The 19,856-nt window shown below is 48.3% G+C and overlaps 1 protein-coding gene across 8 annotated transcripts in view; it reads left to right on the top strand.

Moving 5' to 3' along the window:
- The window catches only part of IL15 (interleukin 15), a 1,104,687-nt gene that overhangs the window by 413,920 nt on the left and 670,911 nt on the right, over positions 1-19,856 (top strand). For 7 of the 8 annotated variants that reach the window (XM_069631186.1, XM_069631185.1, XM_069631191.1 and 4 more), the window contains exon 3: positions 9,930-10,045. Coding sequence is in view for 3 of the 8 variants with exons in the window: in XM_069631191.1 (XP_069487292.1) it covers positions 10,006-10,045 (40 nt within the window). In the remaining 5 variants the exon portion in view is untranslated. Of the gene's footprint in view, positions 1-7,576; positions 7,801-9,929; positions 10,046-19,856 lie in introns of those variants that run through there. The other variant, XM_069631188.1, reaches the window with a different exon arrangement.

The raw sequence follows: 19,856 nt of genomic DNA, 5'->3' as shown, positions 1-19,856 counted from the left end.
CCTGCCCCACCCAACAGGAAAAGTAGTTCCAAACAGAAGAGGATCAGAGGCTCAACTGGCAGGCAAGTAAGCAGCATGGTCTGCTGCAGGTAAGTCCACCCAAGCATTATGAGCCCGGCGCTTCCAGCGCTGGGACTGGGCATATTTATGAGCCTGGTGCCACTGGCGCCAGGACTGGGTCCAAAAGGTCCCAATTGGGACTGGTTGGCACTCGGAACCTGGGTTATGGATCTGCTTCCAAGGGAGTTGGGAAAACCCTGACCTTTTGGAAGCAGAGATCATGACAGTACCCCCCCTCAAGGCCCCTCCCAAACCGGGCTTCTCCGGGGGTTTTGGCTTGTCAGGAAATGTTCGGTGAAATCTTTTGATTAGGCGAGGAGCGTGGACATATTCAGCAGGTTCCCAGGATCTCTCTTGGGGGCCGTAGCCTTTCCAGTCAATTAGGTAAAATAGTTTAGATTTGGAGATCTTGGAGTCCAGAATGCTTTTGACTTCAAACTCGAGTTCTCCATCAACTAGGATAGGTTTTGGAGATTTAGTTAGTCGGGTTTGAGGTTGCACGGGTTTTAATAGAGAGACGTGGAAGACCGGATGTATCTTCATGTGCGGGGGCAAGTCCAACTTGACCGCTACTGGGTTTACTATGGTAGTGATGGAATAGGGACCAAGGTATCTTGGGTTGAATGTGCGTGGCCCTTTTAGAGGTAGATATTTGGTGGATAACCAGACTTGATCCCCTACTTGATATTGAGGGGCTTCCTTCCGATGTTGATCTGCTCCTTTCTTGTATTGTTCTTTAGCCCTTTGAAGGTGAGAAATAGCTTCCTTAAAGGCTTGGGTGATTGTAGAATGCAGGTAGTCTACTGCTGGTGTTTCAAGATCTTGGAGGGGATCCAACTCCGAGGTTCGAGGGTGACTGCCGTACAAAAGAAAAAACGGGGTTTTCCCAGTTCCCGAATGGACAGAGTTATTGTAGGCATATTCGGCTATCCAAAGGATGTCTTTCCAAGTTTTTTCAGTTTGTTGCAGCATGCAGCGTAAATACTGTTCCAGAGTTTGATTGGTCCTCTCGGTTTGTCCGTCGGTCTGAGGGTGGTGACTGGTCGATAGTCTCACATCAATTTGAGCCGACCGACAGCAACTTCGCCAAAAATGAGAAATAAATTGACTACCTCGATCCGAAATTAGAACCGAAGGAAAACCGTGCAGTCGGACGATGTTTTCGAGAAATTCTCGGGCCAGAGTTGCTGCTGTTGGCAAGCCTTTGAGCGGAATGAAATGCGCCATCTTGGAGAATAAGTCCACGATTACTAGAATCGTATTGTATCCGGAGCATGGAGGTAGGTCGGTGATGAAGTCCATAGAAAGCGTATGCCAAGGGCGAGGTGGGATGTCAATAGGGCGTAAGAGGCCTGCTGGTCTTTCCTTTTGACTCTTGTTTTGGGCGCATACTCCACAGGACATTATAAAGTCTCTGATATCTTTTTTCCAAGACGGCCACCAGAAGTAGCGCTTGATCTTTTCTGAGGTCTTGGCCATACCGGGATGTCCTTCCATTAAAGAATCGTGATAACAAGAGATTACTTTTTTCTGTAAATCTGTGCTGGGTAGGTATAATCGTTCTTGGAAATACAATAAGTTGTCCTTTACTGCAAAGTCCTTTCCCTGCAGATGCCAATTCTGTATGTCTGCTGGAGTTACAAGTTGCCTGGCTTTATCCTTAACTTCCTCTATGGATTCTGTGGCGATTACACCCAGAATTCTTTGTTCGGGAATGATTGGTACAGGTTTAGGGTTGATCAAGTGTTCTTCCACTCCCATCCGAGAAAGGGCATCAGCTTTACCGTTCTTTGTACCAGGTCGATAGGTAATTATGAAGTCAAACTCGGCAAAGAATAATGCCCAACGGAGTTGTCTAGAGGATTGGGCTTTTGCGGTTTTCAAATATTGCAGGTTTCGGTGATCCGTAATCACAGTAACGGTGTGTCGGGCCCCCAGCAGATAATGCCGCCAAGCCTTAAAGGCAGACTTGATAGCCAGAAGTTCCTTGTCAGTAATCGTGTAATTGATTTCAGGAGGCGAGAATTTGCGGGACCAAAATGCCACGGGATGCAACTGATTGGTTACCGGGTCCTTTTGTGATAGAACCGCCCCCATGGCAAGGCTTGAAGCATCAGTTTCCACGATGTAGGGGAGTTCGGGGCGAGGGTGTTTTAAGATTGGTGCAGAGATAAATTTAGTCTTCAAATCCTGGAAAGCTTGTTCCGCCTCGGTAGACCATTCAAAACGTTTGTTTTTCTTTAACAAGGCAGTGATGGGCTGGACTATTCGAGAGAATTCGGGGATAAACCTGCGGTAAAAGTTAGCGAAGCCTAACATGCTTTGCACACCTTTTACGGAGGATGGTGATGGCCATTTGAGAACTGCATCGACCTACTTTGAATCCATACGCACTCCGCCAGGTGATAATATGAATCCCAAGAATTCAACTTCAGTCACGTTGAAAACACATTTTTCCAACTTAGCGAAAAGTTTGTGTTGACGCAATCTTTCGAGGACCATTTTCACGTGTTTCCGATGTTCAGATTCCGATGAAGAATAAACGAGGATGTCGTCAATGTAAACAACAACACACACATCTATGAGCTCTCTGAGGACATCGTTCATAAAATATTGAAAGGCGGCCGGGGCATTGCAAAGTCCGAAGGGCATGACCTGATATTCAAATAGCCCATACTTGGTGCGTAAGGCCGTCTTCCATTCATCGCCCTCTTTTACTCGTACCAAGTGGTAAGCTCCTCTAAGATCCAGCTTTGTATATATGCATGCTTTTCTGACTTGGTCCAGGAGTTCAGGGATCAAAGGTAACGGATATCTATTCTTAACGGTGATCTGGTTCAGGGAGCGATAATCTATACAAGTTCTAAGGTCTCCTTCCTTTTTTGGAACGAAGAACAAAGCTGAAGAAGCAGGGGACTTGGAAGGACGAATAAACCCATTTGCCAGGTATTGATCCAGGTATTGTCGAAGGTGAAGGTTCTCAGGCTCGGTGAGGGCATAAATTCTACTACAAGGAGGAGTAGATCCAGGTATCAGGTCTATCTGGCAGTCATAAGACCTATGAGGAGGTAGAGAGTTAGCCTGATCCTTCCGGAAAACATCTTGGTATTCTAGGTATTCGGGAGGTAACTGGGGAGTCTCTGAAGAAATTGCTGCCAGTGCAACACCAGGTGGAGGGTGACAAGTGGAGACACATTCTGGAAACTGGACCGTTCTTGCTCGCCAATCGATCAGAGGATTGTGTTTCTCTAACCAAGGTATTCCTAGAATAATCTGAAACTGAGGGGCCTTGATCACATCGAACACGATCTTCTCATGGTGTCCATCTTGACTTACTAGCGTCACCTCTTGAGTGGTATGCGTTACTGGCCCGGAGGCTATCTCTGTACCATCCACCGTAGTAATGACGTCCTTTACAGCCTTGGGACAAAGAGTTAGATTCATCCTCAAAACCATTTCATGATCCACATAATTGCCGATGGCACCGCTGTCGACGTAAGCTTCAATTGCATGTAATCGATCCGGATTATCAGGACTAATGAGGACCATAGGTATCACGAAATGCGAGGTCACGGAACTGGTTTTCACGCTCGGCAAGAGGACCTCTACTCTTGTCGGGCGAGGTCGTTTCCCTGCTCAGAGTTTGGAACTTTGGTAACTGCAGCTCCTACTGCCTTCTTGGCAGGTTTCACCAGACAGTCTCGAAGAAAGTGCCCTGAGTTTCCGCAATAGAGGCATAATTGCAACTGTTTTCTCCTTTCCCGCTCCTTTTGTGTTAGAGGACCTTTCAGACCCCCTATTTGCATGGGTTCCCCGGAGTCTACTCCTTTAGAAGGAGTTGGCGGTTTGGAAAATACTCGAGCATCAAACTTGGAACGATCGGCCTTCCTGTTCTGCAGTCTGTGATCTATTTGAACGACTAAGTCTATATAGTCCAAACAATCTTGTGGGGGATTCACTACTTGGGCTAACACATCTTTGAGCTCTCCACGTAGACCTCTATAAAACAGCGTAATCCTTTTGTCCTCAGGCCATTGAGTTTCCACTATCAGTCTGTTGAAAGACGCAATATAAGCCAAAAGGTCTTGATTACCTTGTCGCAACGAAAGAAGCTCATTGTCCAAGGCCTGTGAATGTCTTGCGAACAGTTTTTCCATACTGAGCTGAAAAGCTTGAAAATCATGGAGGACCGGATCATCTTGATTTACTAGAGGGATCGACCAGTCTGCCGCATTGCCACTAAGGTACGAAAGCACGAAAGCTACTTTAGCTTGATCAGTTGGAAAGGCTGCTGGCCGGCATAAGAAATGCAACCGGCACTGATTGATAAATACTGCAAACCTCTTTGGGTCACCAGAAAATCGTTCGGGCGGAGCCAGAGGTACATTCCCAGGTAGGTTGATCTGCACTGGATTCATAGAGGATGTAGAAGGAAGATTTCCCCCAGATGCGGGTAACGGGGTCTGTCCGGCTTGTGACTGTAGCAATTGTCTAGCGAGATCATCTGTTCGCTCCTTGGAAATAATCAGTTCCCTTCTTAGAGCGTTCGTTTCCTGACGGGCTGCATGCACTTCTGCCCTTAGTTCCCCAAGTAACTGGGCTAGCTGGTCGGTATCCGAGGTTTCCATAGCGCCTGGACGGGAGTTTTGTGGTAGGCTTTGCGTTCTGTAACGCTCACCTGATTCCCGTAGAGGCGCCGGTCTTGACTGGGCGTATACCGTATCTTCAAAGGTGATGTGTAACACACGGCTGGCTCTTTGGGCTGGACCTCTGCGCTGTATGTCTGACTCGAAGGGTAAGATGTCTGCAGATAGAAAATATGGGATTAAGGAACTGGGTTATTGAATGTCTCTCTCTTCTTCCCTTTCTCTTCTCCTGTAGAACCCCAAAGATTAACGCTCTCACCTTATGTAAGTGAACGCTGTGCTCTCCATCTGCCTCGGGGCAGGGTGCTGTAACCAGTTTCTTCACTGGATAAGGGGAGCAGGCCTCTTGACTTCAGAGGACTGCTGTCCGTCGTTTACTGCACGAACGGTAAGTTTCGAGTAATTCTAATGTCTTTAAAGTCTTTAGTAATGATGTCTCTTGTTTTGCAGGGTTCCGGCGATGGCGGATGACGGGCTGAAGTGAGTTGAAGATGGAGCCCGTGTGATGAATAGAAGCGCCTGGAAGCACGTAAGTAAGCGCTTGTTGCCTGCTTCACGATGCGCTCTAACTGTCTTTTTATTTTGCAGGTACAAGTTCGGAGCGGCTGCAGGGTGCCGGAATACCCACTGGGTTAGATGTGGAAAGGAGTAATGGCACGTGAGTATTAAAGTTCCCCAATGTCTTTAAACGCACCTTGTTTTGTCTTTCAGATGCGGGATGCAGCGCCGAAGGCCTCCGGAGCGTGCGAAGAGTTGGTAAGCTTTTGTCTTTCAGATGCCGGAATGCAGTGTGAAGACCTCCGGAGCGCACGAAGAGTAGGTAAGCCTTTGTCTTTCAGATGCCGGAATGCAGCGCGAGGCGTTGGTGACAGCCGATGGACCAGGTAAGTGAAGAGCTGTCACTGAAGACCGTAATGCTAACCTGTTCTTTCTTGTCTTTATAGGTGTTGCTGAAGACTGGATTCAGGATGGTAAGCCTTTTTCCTTAGGCCCAGGATCAGATGCAGAAGACACGATGAGCGTTCTGCTGCAGAGGATGCAGAATAACGCAAAGCAAGATTCATCCATCAGGTGTGGTTTAAATAGCCTCCTGTAGTGCTTAGGTCCCTCCTTCCACAGCCACGCCTAGGTAAGAAAAGAGTTCCTGCTTTCCAGAAGAGTTCCAGTGTTCTGAATCTAGGGAGTGGCTCCTGCCCCACCCAACAGGAAAAGTAGTTCCAAACAGAAGAGGATCAGAGGCTCAACTGGCAGGCAAGTAAGCAGCATGGTCTGCTGCAGGTAAGTCCACCCAAGCATTATGAACCCGGCGCTTCCAGCGCTGGGACTGGGCATATTTGAGCCTGGTGCCACTGGCGCCAGGACTGGGTCCAAAAGGTCCCAATTGGGACTGGTTGGCACTCGGAACCTGGGTTATGGATCTGCTTCCAAGGGAGTTGGGAAAACCCTGACCTTTTGGAAGCAGAGATCATGACAGTTACCATAGACTTAGATGGGGCACTTATGATCCACAATACAAATCTTGACACTATTGCAGGACAGAAGTTTGAATCAAGCTTATACTCTTGGATTCCTTGGTCTATGTTCTCATATTCATCGGGCAGGGGATATACTTCATCCCTCTCATTCACATTGTTATGTAACAGCCACATTTGTTTACATAGCCTTTGTATTATTGCAAATATAGGCGTATCTCGTGGCTGGGTCACGTACACTTGAGCCTGTTCTACTCCTTCCACCCCAGGATCCATGCCAACACTACTGTAGTCCATGTAGTGAGCTGTAATCCTGTGGGCACGAGGTGGCGAGAAAACCACCTTATCGCTAGGTACTTGATAGGGGGGTGAGGGAGGCCTTTTAACCATTAAACATTCTAACAACGGATCTGTTTCATCCTCGAAGGTCACTTTTGATTCAGGCATCGGGGCTGAGGGGTAAGCCCTGGCTAAATACACAACCTTAATCCTCATTGTATTTTCGTAGTCTCCCTCATACCAAACTTTTTTTATCTCTTTCTGATCATATGCACGCTTTCTCTTTCTCAGATTGTGGCTTATGTTTTTTAATCTGTGCTTCCCTTATAGATTTTTGTTGAGCATAATCTTCCCATTGTTTACACGTTTCCCATTGCAGGGGTCTAATGGCCTTATCGCGCTTAGCAGCTAATATTTTCCTTAAATACTTAAATATCGAATTTTTTCTAGGGCAAAAGAGCCATTCACGGGGAATTGTAAATCGGGGTTGTTAGCAGTGTATTCATGCCATTTTTGCAAAAACACTACCCCCAAACCTCTCCTGATCATTAGCTCCCACCCTGGCGTACCCTCCAGGGGAAAAGATACATGTTTTTCTAATTCCGGTCGGCTCTTACAACATTGCAATCCCATTTCTGTCCTACATACTTTTGTTTCCTCCTTACTTTGTGATCACAAAGCTGCTTTGATTATGTCCCACTTTACGTGCAGTGTGCCCATAATCAATGCATTCTACATGCTTATTTCATGATTCATGTCTACCATGGTTTCAACTTGTGTCACCAACTGTATTTCTCTATAGTTCATTAACAATATGCTCCCTATAGAAAACAGTACATTACATATCCAAGTGTAATTACATATCCAAGTGTATTTCCCTATGGTTCATTAACAATGTGCTTCGACAGGGAACACAGCATTACATATTGAAGTGTATTTCTCTATGGTTCATTAACAGTATGCGCTCTTAGAAAATGCATTTCATTTTGAGAACATCAGACCATACACCATTATTCTGAAATGGTCCCACCCCTTTTTCTGCAGTATTCTGTGCCAGTTCTTCACCAGTAATGTAAATCCCTTTTCTTCTCAGACGGGGATCCTCCGTTACAGAGATCAGGTGTCGAAGAGGTCAGCTGGTGAGGGAAAGTGTGGCTGCAGGAAAACTCTTCTCCAAATAACCGCAGTGCGCCCTAACGCCTGACTCCCAAACTTTTCCTGCTCTCTGACCGTGGCACATTTAGTCAAACTGGATCTTAACTGCAATGAGGTCCCATCGGGTGGTGCCAACTGTGGGAAAATACTTCTAGTATTCCCGCGTGTGTTCAGAAAATAACTTTAAGGTAAAATGAAACACTAGAACAGAATGTTTGTTTTTAAAGCTCAGTGAGACGGGTTTATTACGCTGCGGCAAACGCAGCATGGTTTCAAGCCACCATTTGAACCTCCACTCGCTCTCTCACTCTCTCTCACTTTCTCTCTCACTTTCACGGTCTAACTCTCTCTCTCTCACGCTCTCACATTCTTTCTCTCTCTCGCACTCTCTCTGACTCTCTCTCAGCCACATCTTTATACATTTACAACCCATATAGTATTACAACAGGCCATTGACTCGGAGCTAAAATTGAACTCCAGCCGGGGTTTCACCTTACTTTGCGCAGCTGTTCCTATGCTAATATAACATACTGGGCCTTGCTTCGAGGGCACGTAGACCAGCTGAATCCTAAAAAGGACATTCTATGTTTTTGCAGGCAAAGGGCTTCTTTAGAAAGAACATGTTTGCAGTTATCGGTTTAGAGAACCTATGTTAAACAACTTCCAAAACATATATTACTAACACAGTGAACGGTCACATCAAAAGAGGTGCTACTCAATGCCTGTCTGCAGAACTCTCATGTTTCCTGTGGCCTTGGGCGAGACGCCCATCCAGGCCTGCTTTTCTTGGAATTCTGTGACATGTCGTTTTCCTACATTTCAAATGGGAAAATAAAAACGACATGCCCCAGAATCCAAAAGGGGGGAAAACAGGACTGGATGACCTTCTCACAAACAGCCACCAGAAATGTGAGGGCTCTACATCTGCAGTTGTGCTAGAGGTGTGTTGTCGATTTGGACTTTGGAATTAGTCTTGTATTCCTCATTAAAGAGATTCACAGACCTAGCGCACCACTGCTTCCCGCATTAAAAATAACTGCAAGTGAATGTGGACCCCTGTGTGCTCTTTTCCTGGCTGTGGAATTGTGTATGCGGCAAGCATGAGCACAGCACAACTATATCTATTTTGACATGGAACGATAAATATTTGTAAATTCATGTAAATCACGAGCCATGGCCTCATGAGGAGGTGGGGATTTCTGACCACAGCACAGCACAGCACACCACCATGCCTTGTTGAACACAAAGTGTTGGCGACATCTATGCATATGAAGGACCTGATCATGCACGCAGATCTTCCATATTCAATGAATGGCTCTCTGTAAACTTAAACATTAGTATAGATATATGATGCAATGCGTTACGTTAAAACATGTGCAAATTGGCATGTTAAAATCTATGTAGATCCCCAGAAAAATGTGTTAAGGTCCATTGCATGTACCCCCTTTTGTACCAAGTAGCTGGTCCTTGTCACATATATCAAAAAAAGGTAGCAGGCGCTCCTCTCCAGAATGAACATGGCATGATAACCTGTTCTGAGATGAGAGTTTGCAGCAGACGCTTTTTGCTCACTGTACCTTTCACAGATGGGAAATACCCATTTGCATATCAGTCTTTGTCCCGCCCACATGGGCAGTCCAGCACCGAAATGCTATGGCAATTCCTTTCTGAACAAGAGTACCAACAGCAACCCCATACACGTGTTTCAGCCTTGTTGGGCCTCATTAGTGAGGTGAAGATGTGCCTCTCTGAGCAGAGTGAGCAGGGAGTCCACGTCTGGTTGCCCCCAGGTAACTCGGGGTGCCCAACCCCAAGTTCCTTGCACATATTCAAAAAAAGGTAGCAGGCGCTCCTCTCCAGAATGAACATGGCATGATAACCTGTTCTGTGATGAGTTTGCAGGACACGCATTTTGCTCACTGTACCTTTCACAGATGGGAAATACCCATTTGCATATCAGTCTTTGTCCCGCCCACATGGGCAGTCCAGCACCGAAATGCTTTGGCAATTCCTTTCGGAACAAGAATACCAAGAGCAACCCCATACATGTGTTTCAGCCTTGTTGGGCCTCATCAGTGTCCTTGTCACAACCCATGCTTAAACTGTTGTACGTCTCCCCAGTGCTGGAGGTGAAGCTCCCACCTCCTTCCTATAGACGCTGAAATCTACCACTTTTTCATCCATCTGAATTTAGTCTGACAGTGGGCCTTACATCTCTGGGTATTTGTCTTCTAGGGGGCATTTTGGGATAGCTGGAGCACAGCTTCATGTAACAGATGACATTTTTGTCTTTCTTTTTTCTTATTTTTCCTTGCAGAAAGAACATCTGAACAAAAATGATTTCCGGTTTTGCGTGCACTATCACGTAAACAACTGTGCTCTGAACTTTTTGAATGACGAGGCCGGATTATATTTCGGCATACTATTTTAAAGGTATGTTTTGAATTATTATTTTACTTTATTGCACTAAACAGATATTCATGTATTTTCTGTCTAGTTACCTGCCTAGGTATTTTATTTTTAAATTAATCTGTTTTTTTTTTTTACTTTGAGCACCAACATTGCTTGATGTCTAAGAGATGCCTAGTAAACTGAAATAGGTGGTTGGTTGTTTATAATGCATCCATCCTCACTTCCTTTTACAGCTACTATGGATCATGCTCAGTATTTTAATATGTGAACAAGATCAAAATGTTGCTTTCTGTAAAAGGTGTCCCTCATGGACCCTGTGTGGGTCTGGTTCCTTACGGTTTGCACCGGAGGAAATCGGGAGATGCTTGGGAGGGGTTCCAGATTTTAATGTTTTCCCTTATGCCTTAAAGCCTAAACCGTAGAAATTCTGGAGATGTCTAGAACATCCCCGAGATACTCATCTGCAAATGTCATTCAGAAAGATTTGCTCAAGCATCAGAGATGCTCCATACATTTGCAAAAATGTTAAAAATCTGTTTGTTCTGGTACACTTGTGGCTGACCCATCATCTTTGTGGCCACACTCCTGGGGGCTAATGCAGCACATGCAGCAGGTGGACCGACACAGATAAAAAGTCTGCATTACTTTTTCACATGTGCCTGTGGCTCCTTGCGCCACCTGCAGCACATAATTGGAATGCACCTCGGTGGCTCCCAGCTCCTGCCTTCTGCATATTCATAGGCCAGAAAAGGGCAGTCCTGCCCAATCAGGGATCCGGCAGGCTTTAGCCGTCCCCTCCAGCAAAGGCCCACATCGAAGGTCATGTCTGTGCTTGTCATGGCCGAGGAGGGCTCGGAGGACCCTGAGGGCCCCACCTTTTTTTATCCTGCTTCGAATCATGATGCAGCCTCCTGATGTAGCCAGCTCCCACACAAACTTGGGCCCCTGCACCTCCAGGCTCTCTGCAGATCGACCAGTGAGTGATGGCTGAACTTTACCACTGCCTCCTCCACTGACAATTCTGAACCCTATATGTGCCTTTCTCACTTTGCCTTCTTGACTCACCAAATCTACCTCTTCCTCACTGCATTTTGTGCCCCTGTTTCTTTTCCGACTCTTGGTGTGTGTGTGTTTAACATCTTGCACCCCTTTTTGCACTGCATTTTGTGTCCTTTGTGTCCCTCTTGCACCTACTAGGCCGCCTGGTGAGTTTGGGCTAGGACTGTGTTGTGCAGCCACTCCTCTTTCCTTCAACTATCCTCTGCCACCCTGATGGCGCTCACCATCTCTCCAATCTTCTCTGAAAGCTACACTATCACCTACCCTCCCTCTATTACGAGGAAAAAAGCACAAATAAGTCATCCTGACCTCCAACTCTGGCGTATGCGTCGCAGACACCAATGTCAGTGCAACGTCCAGACAGGTGTTCACTGATATCCTTTTATCTCTTTCCCCTCCCCAGAGCTACGTACTCCTCATCGCATCTCTACTCTCTCCCCTTTCGCATCCTCTCCCTTTAATGGTGGCACCAAATGGGAAGTCATCTTGGCGGGCTTCTCATCATCCCGGTGTATCATTAATGTCTACCACACTGGCCGTATCTGGGTTCAGTGTCCTCAACCCAACCTCCTTCTCTTTGACCGGCGCTTGCCATCCCTCATTAACTTCCTTCCACTCTGTCTCTCCCCCTCCGACTGGTGTACCACGCCCCTATACCCCTCCTTGGAAAACCTTCAAAGGTGGAGACCTCCTTCATCTAGCCACACTTAATGCTCGCTCAGCCAACAAACACTCCACTGACATCTTCTGCCTCCTTCTTGAAGACATTGACTTCCACATCCTTGCTCTTACCGAGACGTGGTTCAATGCCAGTTCATAGCTACTTTTCACTCCCTTCTCCCCGATAGCTGCAAGATAATCTCCAAGCCCTGCCCTAACCGTGCTGGCGATGGGGGTGCCTTGATTTTTCCCTGAGTGGATCCCTTCCTCCCTCATTCACACTGAGCTTTTGAAAGCTTGGTTTGCAAGTTGGTCATCTCGCCCTCCTCCTCTCTGACAATTGCCACCATCTAAAGGCCTCTTGGCTCTACCACCCTGTTGCTCTCTGAATGGGCTGATTTCTGCTCCTTTCTCCTCTTAACCACCACTAAAATCCTTCTCTTGGGTGACTGCAAAATTCATCTGGACTCCTCTATCACAGCATCCACTCTCTTCCACGACCTCTGCATCTAGCTTTCCCTCTCCATTCTCCTTTCTGGTCCAACCCACTCGGCTGGACACACTTGACACCCTCATCAACTCTAATCTTTCACTTTCCTCCCCACTGACCACCCCTCTCTCCTGGTCCGATCACTCTCTCCTCTCACCTGGGTACCGTCAGCCCTCTGGCCTCACCTCCTCCAGCCCTGCCAACCTTATTCACAAACATCCCTCCGATGAAATGAGTGCCAGCTGCTGCCTTTGCATCCACCTTCACAGCCCCTCTCCCCAGCCCAGACTCTACCTCTGACTCTGCTCTCAGCAACCTCCATCTTGCCATTAGTAACACTCTAGACATTCTTGTCCGAGTCATAAGGATCCACCTGAAACCTGACTCCAAGCATAATATCTGGTAGGACTCTAAACTTGTAACCCAGAAACTCAAGTGCAGAGCTGCAGAACGTAAGAGGCAGACCTCTGGCCTGTCGCCTGCTCCAAAGACAATACAGACTTTGCAGCCACACCAAGAAAAGGGATCTCTGGTGCATGCAACAACACTGAACTCTTTAAAATCTGCAGGGAACTAGCCAACCCTTCCGCAGTCTCATCCTCCCCTCTGCAACGAATTGGCCACACACTTCACTACTAATACCCAAGAGATACTGTGCACCCTTGCGTCCCTCTCCCCCACCCCTCCTCCACTCCTTTGGCCTCCCACCATCCTTCTTCCTCTCTCCTTCTCCCCTGTCACACCTGATGAGGTCATCCAGATTTGTCTGCTCCATGAAGGTCTCCTACAAACAGGTTTCCTCTTGCTCCTCCAGAACCATTAAGCACAGTATTGGCTCACTTGCCCCTGCACTTGCTGATTTCTGCAACCACACTTTTGCCACTGTTTCTTTCCCCTTCTCCCTAAATCACTCCCTTGTGCACCCACTCCTGAAAAAACCTTCAGCAAACACCACTTGTCCAGCCAACTACCGTCCTATTTCTATCACCCCCTTCCTCAGGAAACTACTGGAGAAGCTGGCCTTCCCCCAGCTTACTTCACACACTGAACTTTGTAGCGGTCTCCATGACCATCAATCTGGATTCCAAGAATCCAGAAGCACGGGACCTGCTTCTCTGAACACCTGTGAAGAACTGCTTGCATCTCTGGATTGTAACTGCCCAGCTGTCCTCATTCTACTTGACCTCTCCTCTGATGTATCTCGGAGCAGGCGCTGGACTGGTTGACCTCCTTCTTAAGTGACCGCCTGTCCCAAGTTATTCTGGGCACCTTCTCCACCCCTACCTCTCTCTCCACCTGTGATGTAACTCCATTGCTCCAGCCCCCCCAACCCCTGGCTCTTTAACAATTACCTTGCTCCACTGACACTTCTCATTTCCACTTTCACCCCTAACTTCCAGTGCTATGTAGATGACACACAACTCTTCTCTTCAAACATCCCATTGACCTTCTTACTCATCCGGACTGCCTACCTGCCATCCAGTCCTGGTGCACTTCCAACGATCTCTGCCTCAATGCCAGCAAGATGGATATATTTCCTATTAGGAACCTTGCTCCCTCTTTCTTCCACTCACTCTGGCCTTCCTCTATGGGCTCCCCCCTTCTCCTTCATCTGAAGCCAGAAACCCTGGAGTCATCTTCGACCCCCCTTCCTTCCTCCCTCACATTCAGGACATTGCCAAGAAGACCCTTTTCTCACTTCCCCCAGAAGCCCAATATTACCAGAGCCCAGGTTCTCTCTAGGCCAGACTACTGCAATAGCCTTCTCTTTAATCTACCTTCTTCCTCCCTATGACCCCTCCAACTAATAAAGAATCGGGCAGCAAGACCAACCCTTGGCCTCAAGCCCAGGGACCACATCTCTCCTGCCCTAAAAACTCTTCACTGGCTCCCAGTTGCTGCAAGGATAAAATTCAAATCCCTCTGCATCATCCAGAAGCTGTTTGGGGACGGGGACTACACTATCTGCAACTTGCTCTTACTAAATACTCTCCCTCTAGACCTCTACATTCGTCTGGTACCAACTCTCTGTGTGTTAAGTTTTTCGCTAGACAGGGGTCGGTGGCTGATATCTTTTTAAACCCCATCCCCCTTCCTGTTCGTCTTGAGCCGGATCTCCTCAAATTCCAGAAGCTCCTCAAGACTTTCCCTTTCACCTCCTCCTTCCCTCCTTCCTCCTGCTGCTAATCCCACAGTTGCTGAGATTGGTGACCAGGGCCCTTGTGTCCTTCGGGGCCCTGGCCTCCCACACCCAATTGCCTTCAGCCTCTGCCTACCCACAGTGCTTGCCTTGGCACCCACTGGCCGATGCCACTGTAGGCCTGCACTTACCTATTTATTGCAGCTGAACACTCCCTAGTACTTCCTACACTGGGAACTTACATCTACTGCTCACCCCCTCTACTATCTCTCTGTACTTGCACTCTCTGAATGCTCACATGTCCGAGTAGGTCCGTCTGTATCCTCCAGTGTATTACATTTTCAATCCCATGTTCCCTCCCCACAATTGACTTGTATAAGCGCCTAACAAATGCATAATAAAATAACAAATGAAACATCTACAGCTGTGCTCCATTAGTTAGGCTTTGCAAATCGGTTATAAGGTAGAAGTTGAAAATTTGTGATGCAGATGCTCACCGGCAGCTCCCGATTTGCTCCAGTGCAGGTTTTTGAGTTAGGGGCCCATGTGTTCTACTGGACATATCTCTCTATGCCAATGTAATGTTTACATTCACTGAATAGGATTTAGTACATGTGCTTTCCCCTCTTGTAGTTCTTTACAGACAAGCAATATTGTCGCTCCTTTTGCTGTCAGTCTTGCATGCCACAGAAATCGAACATCATGTTTTGTTGCATCAGCAGACACTGTTTTTCACTTGCTATACTGGACTATCATTATATATATATATATATAATTTCTGAGGCTTGTTGAATCTGCTTAGGTCACATGCTGTGCATAGGCCGACATCTAGTGGAAGCTGCAGAGTATTACAGTTTGTTTTTCGAAACTCGAAAATGGGCGTCGACACAGGGCGTGCCAGTAATACTATCCCTAGTGTGACATCCACTGTACCCATGATCCCTCACGCGTCTAGGACCCTCAGATTGTTTTTTTCCGCCATACTGGTCTGAAGCATTCTGCGGAGTTCCCTGGCCTTAGCCATACTTTTGCTAAAATATTGTTATATTTCCCCATTTCTCCACCCCAAACGTCGAGTCACCGAACATCCACACTCGATGCCGGCACGGAGAAAGAATCAACCGTTGAGAGCTGCACGACAGATTTGGGCCTTGAAAGGCCTCTGGCCTCGGCCCGGGCCTAGGAAGACTTCTGGCCTCGGCCCAGCAAGTAGGGAGAGTGGGAGGTGGACATACTCTACACTCTTTTGGTATATAGGTACATTCTTATATATTCCTACACTTATTAGCCCGCTGCCACAAGGTGCGTATGGAGGGTACCCCTTTCCAATTTTGCCCCAAGTGCAACCGCAACTACCCTTGGGTTGACAGGCACGCCACGTGCAATCTCTGCTTACCGGGGGACCACCCCGAGGCTAACTGCAGAGCGTGTAGTAGGTTCAAACTGAAAACACTCAAGGACCGTTCGATCAAGCGTTGGGCCCACCATGCCAGGCGTCAAGAGGCCATGGCAGCGGGGGGCGACCTTCAGCGATGGCAGCGACGCTCTGCTTTCGGACAGCGAGGGCAACGTGGCGTCAATTGACAGCCAAGCGCAAGTCCCCGAACTCGGAAGGTCGTCCGGCAGGGCGGCTATGGGGAAGACCCCCGGCGACACAAGCGCTACCCACAGCACCTCCACAAAACACATGAAGTCCAACCGAGACTCGACGCGCACGCAGAGTACTCGGAAAGAGGCACATACAGAACGGTCCGAATCGGTGTCCTCTGGGCGTTCTCGATCTAAATCGCTGCATGACTCCAGGCAACCATCCACTGTTGCCAGAAGTTCCTCGCTCCCCAAGGTAACGGAGGTTCGATCGTCAGAAGACGAAACCGACCTCGATCCCCAGTCCGCACTCCAGGAGTCTGCGTCAACAGGCCGCGTAAAGGCTGCTCCCGAGTCACAACCTCCACTATCCAGAGATAGGGACGCTACCCCCGAACCTCGGTGGCAGGCGTCGAAAGACTCTGGAGGGTCGAAAAAACAGGGTAAACACTCTTCCACACACGGGGAAGGGGAAAAACAACAGAGGAAGCAGTCTCAGCCTACTTCCAAACCTCAAAAACGTTCTACCCCACATGAACAAATGGACAAGTCTCGGTCTTCTGTTATCCCAAAGACCCCTGTTCAAACCAGTAGGTCTAGTCTAGATAAGACAGGGAAAGGCCTTCAAGAAAGAATCATTCCCAGTTCAAGAGAGTGGTCTACTGATGACATAGACAGAGTCATGTCAAGGATGTCATCATTGGCAGATTTCTATGCCAAAAACCCTGAACACTTTCTCTCTTTTACCCCCGATGGGTCAACTCCCTCAGGCTCTAAGGATCCTATACCCCCAAGTAAGAAGTATCGGCTTGAAGCGCCTACTTCAGACCCCTTCAGTATACAGCCCTATTCTCAGTATCAGGGAGATCCATCCCTTTATGAGGATCCAGATTTGGGCATGTTGGAAGAACAACAAACTGGGACAGGCTACTATGGGGATGACGGGGACCAAGAGGAGGAGGAGGAGGAGGAGGAGGACAACCCAGAAACCTACAGGCTAGATTCCCCGGTAGATAAAGAACCCCCAGTTACCGACTCCCCGGTCGATAACCAGCCTCTTTTGAATGAAGTGCTGTCCAGAGCGGCAGAACACTTCCACATTGACAGCCACGGTGCTCAGGAAGAGAGGGATTTTGCCGAGGAGTTAGTGGGAGAAAAGAGACCTGTTGCCCAGGCAATCCCTATCCTTATGTTTATCCCTATCTCACTAGGGCGGTAAACCCCAGAGTTGAGAAGCTTTTCAGGGCAGCCCAAACAGACCCTCTGTACATAAGAGGGCATCCGAAACCGGACTCCCTGGTAGATACTAACACCCGTAAGAGGGCGGCGAACACCCTTGTCATCGTCGGAAGCTCCCCCCGACAAGGAGGGCAAGAAGATTTATGGCTTGGGCAGGAAAGTAGCCTCCACTTCCGCCTACCAGGCAAGGATTCCCAACTCCACCACCCTGCTGGCGAGTTACAACTGCCACCAGTGGGAAGAAGTCGCGGCACTCATATTCCGCCCCAGAACCTTTCAAAAGCCAATTGGCACGAGTTTCGGCAGAGGGAAGAGCCATGTCCGGTTGCATATTAAAAGCAACCTTTCATGCCGCGGATAACGCCGGCAGATTGATAGCAGAAGGTACTGTTATCAAAAGGCATGCTTGGTTGCGACAGTCTGGGTTCAAAGCCGAAACCCAGGCTTCATTGATAGATAAATCGATGGAGCCGGATCTATTGTTTGGAAAGGCAGTCGAGGACGCGCTGAAAAATGCCAAGGACGAGTATGAGACACTCAAATCCCTAGGCCAACTAACCAATAAACCCTCTAACCAGAGAGGGAATGGCAATTTTCGTCGCCCACGCTGACAAAATTCCCAGAGAGGGTTTAACTATTCCCAGGGGCATGGTACACAATGGAACACCAGCCAGAAGTCTACCCAGGATTATGGCAGGGGTAATAAGAGAGGGCGTGGTAAGGGTAGAGGCAGCCCCAGTAGAGGCGGCGGCACGCCTCCACCAAAACAGCGACGTTCCATTCAGGGTCCCTTCTCACACATCCCCAGTAGGGGGACGCATTTCCAACTTCACCCAAGCTTGGGAAGGGATCACTTTAGACAGATGGGTGCTGTCCACAGTGTCCGCAGGATACTGCATAGAACTGTTAGAGCGTCCCCAAAACCACCCTACACGACAAAGAATACATTCTTTGGAACACCAGAAGATCCTCCTCGAGGAGATCGCTAATCTTCTAGCAAAGGACGCGATAGAACTCGTCCCGGGACACCAGGTAAACAAGGGTATTTATTCAACTTACTTCCTTGTGCCAAAAAAAGATTTGACAATGCGCCCAGTATTGGATTTATGGCCTGAAAACAAGTATGTCAAGCCACAAAAAAATTGCATGACTACTCTCCAGGAGGTAATCCCCCTCCTAAAAAAGGGGGATTACATGGCAACATTGGACATGAAAGATGCCTATTTTATTATTTCCATGTTCCCAGCGCACAGAAAATACTTGCGCTTCAAGGAGGACAGTCGGCACTACCAGTTCAAGGTACTGCCCTTCGGGATAGCCTCGGCTCCAAGGGTATTCACCAAGGTACTGGCGGTGGCGACAGCACACCCACGCAGGCAGGCAATCCCGGTGTACCCTTACCTGGACGACTGGCTCACCACGGGGGAGACCCCAGTAATTTGCAGAACAAACATTCAAAGGACGATCGACTTCCTCTTCGAATTAGGCTTCTCAATAAACGAGAAGAAGTCAAGTCTGGTGCCAAGCACCTCCAAACAGTTCCTAGGAGCTATCCTAGACAGGCAAGTGGCGTTGACCTTTCCATCAGAGGAAAGAATTTGGAATATACTGCTGCAAATTCCGCAATATCAGGCCGGTCGCCAGATAACGGTACGCAAAGCAATGCGTTAGCTAGGCATGATGGCGTCATGTATTTACCTGGTCCCCCATGCGCGCCTGCGCATGCGTCCCATGCAGGAATGGTTGGCGAAACAGTGGTCTCAGGCAAGTGGTCAGTGGGACGATTTAGTGGTCGTTTCGCCAACACTGGTACAAAGCCTTCACTGGTGGACAAGAGAAAATCTGTCCAAGGGGAAACTCTTTTACGATCCTGAGATACAGGGGGTAGTCACAACCGATGCATGCCTGACAGGGTGGGGAGCTCACCACCTCCACCACACAGCTCAGGGTCTCTGGTCTCACTGAGTGGTCAAGAATCACATCAACCTGCTAGAGCTTCTGGCAGTATTCAGAGCGCTTCAAGCGTTCGAGCCCTACCTGCGGAATCTGTCAGTACAGATCCGGACGGACAGCGCTACAGCCATGTTTTACCTAAACAAGCAGGGAGGGACTCGTTCACCAAATCTGTCCAAGCTTGTCCAGAAAATTTGGATATGGGCACTCAGACGGGAGATCTTCCTGTCATCTCAACATGTTCCAGGGGATCTCAATTCTCTGGCGGATGCTTTGAGCAGAGATCCCCTCCCAGAGGAACACAAATGGTGTTTACACAGAGAAATCGTAGTAGACATCGTCTCTCACTGGGGTTTCCCCACTATAGACCTATTCGCCACAAGCGAAAACAGACAGTGCCCACGAATTGCATCCAGGTTCCCCCAGCCAGACTCGCAGGGGAATGCCCTGTGGAGGAACTGGTCAGGGATGTTTGCGTATGCTTTTCCACCAACACCTCTCATCAGGAAGGTGGTCAACAAGATGAACAGAGAGTCAATGACGCTCGTCCTAGTTGCTCCCACGTGGGCGAGACAACCGTGGTTCCCACACCTACGCAGACTAGCGGTGTGCGAACCCATCAAACTCCCGGGCTGGTACAACCTACTGTCCCAGCACCAAGGTCAAACAGTGCATCCTCAACCCAACTCAATGAACCTAGCAGC

The sequence above is a fragment of the Ambystoma mexicanum genome, chromosome 6q, assembly GCF_040938575.1.
Source record: "Ambystoma mexicanum isolate Mex_15411 chromosome 6q, UKY_AmexF1_1, whole genome shotgun sequence".
Taxonomy (NCBI): domain Eukaryota; kingdom Metazoa; phylum Chordata; class Amphibia; order Caudata; family Ambystomatidae; genus Ambystoma; species Ambystoma mexicanum.
The sequence above is the reverse complement of the archived record's forward strand: the minus strand, read 5'-3'. Positions and strand labels throughout refer to the sequence as shown.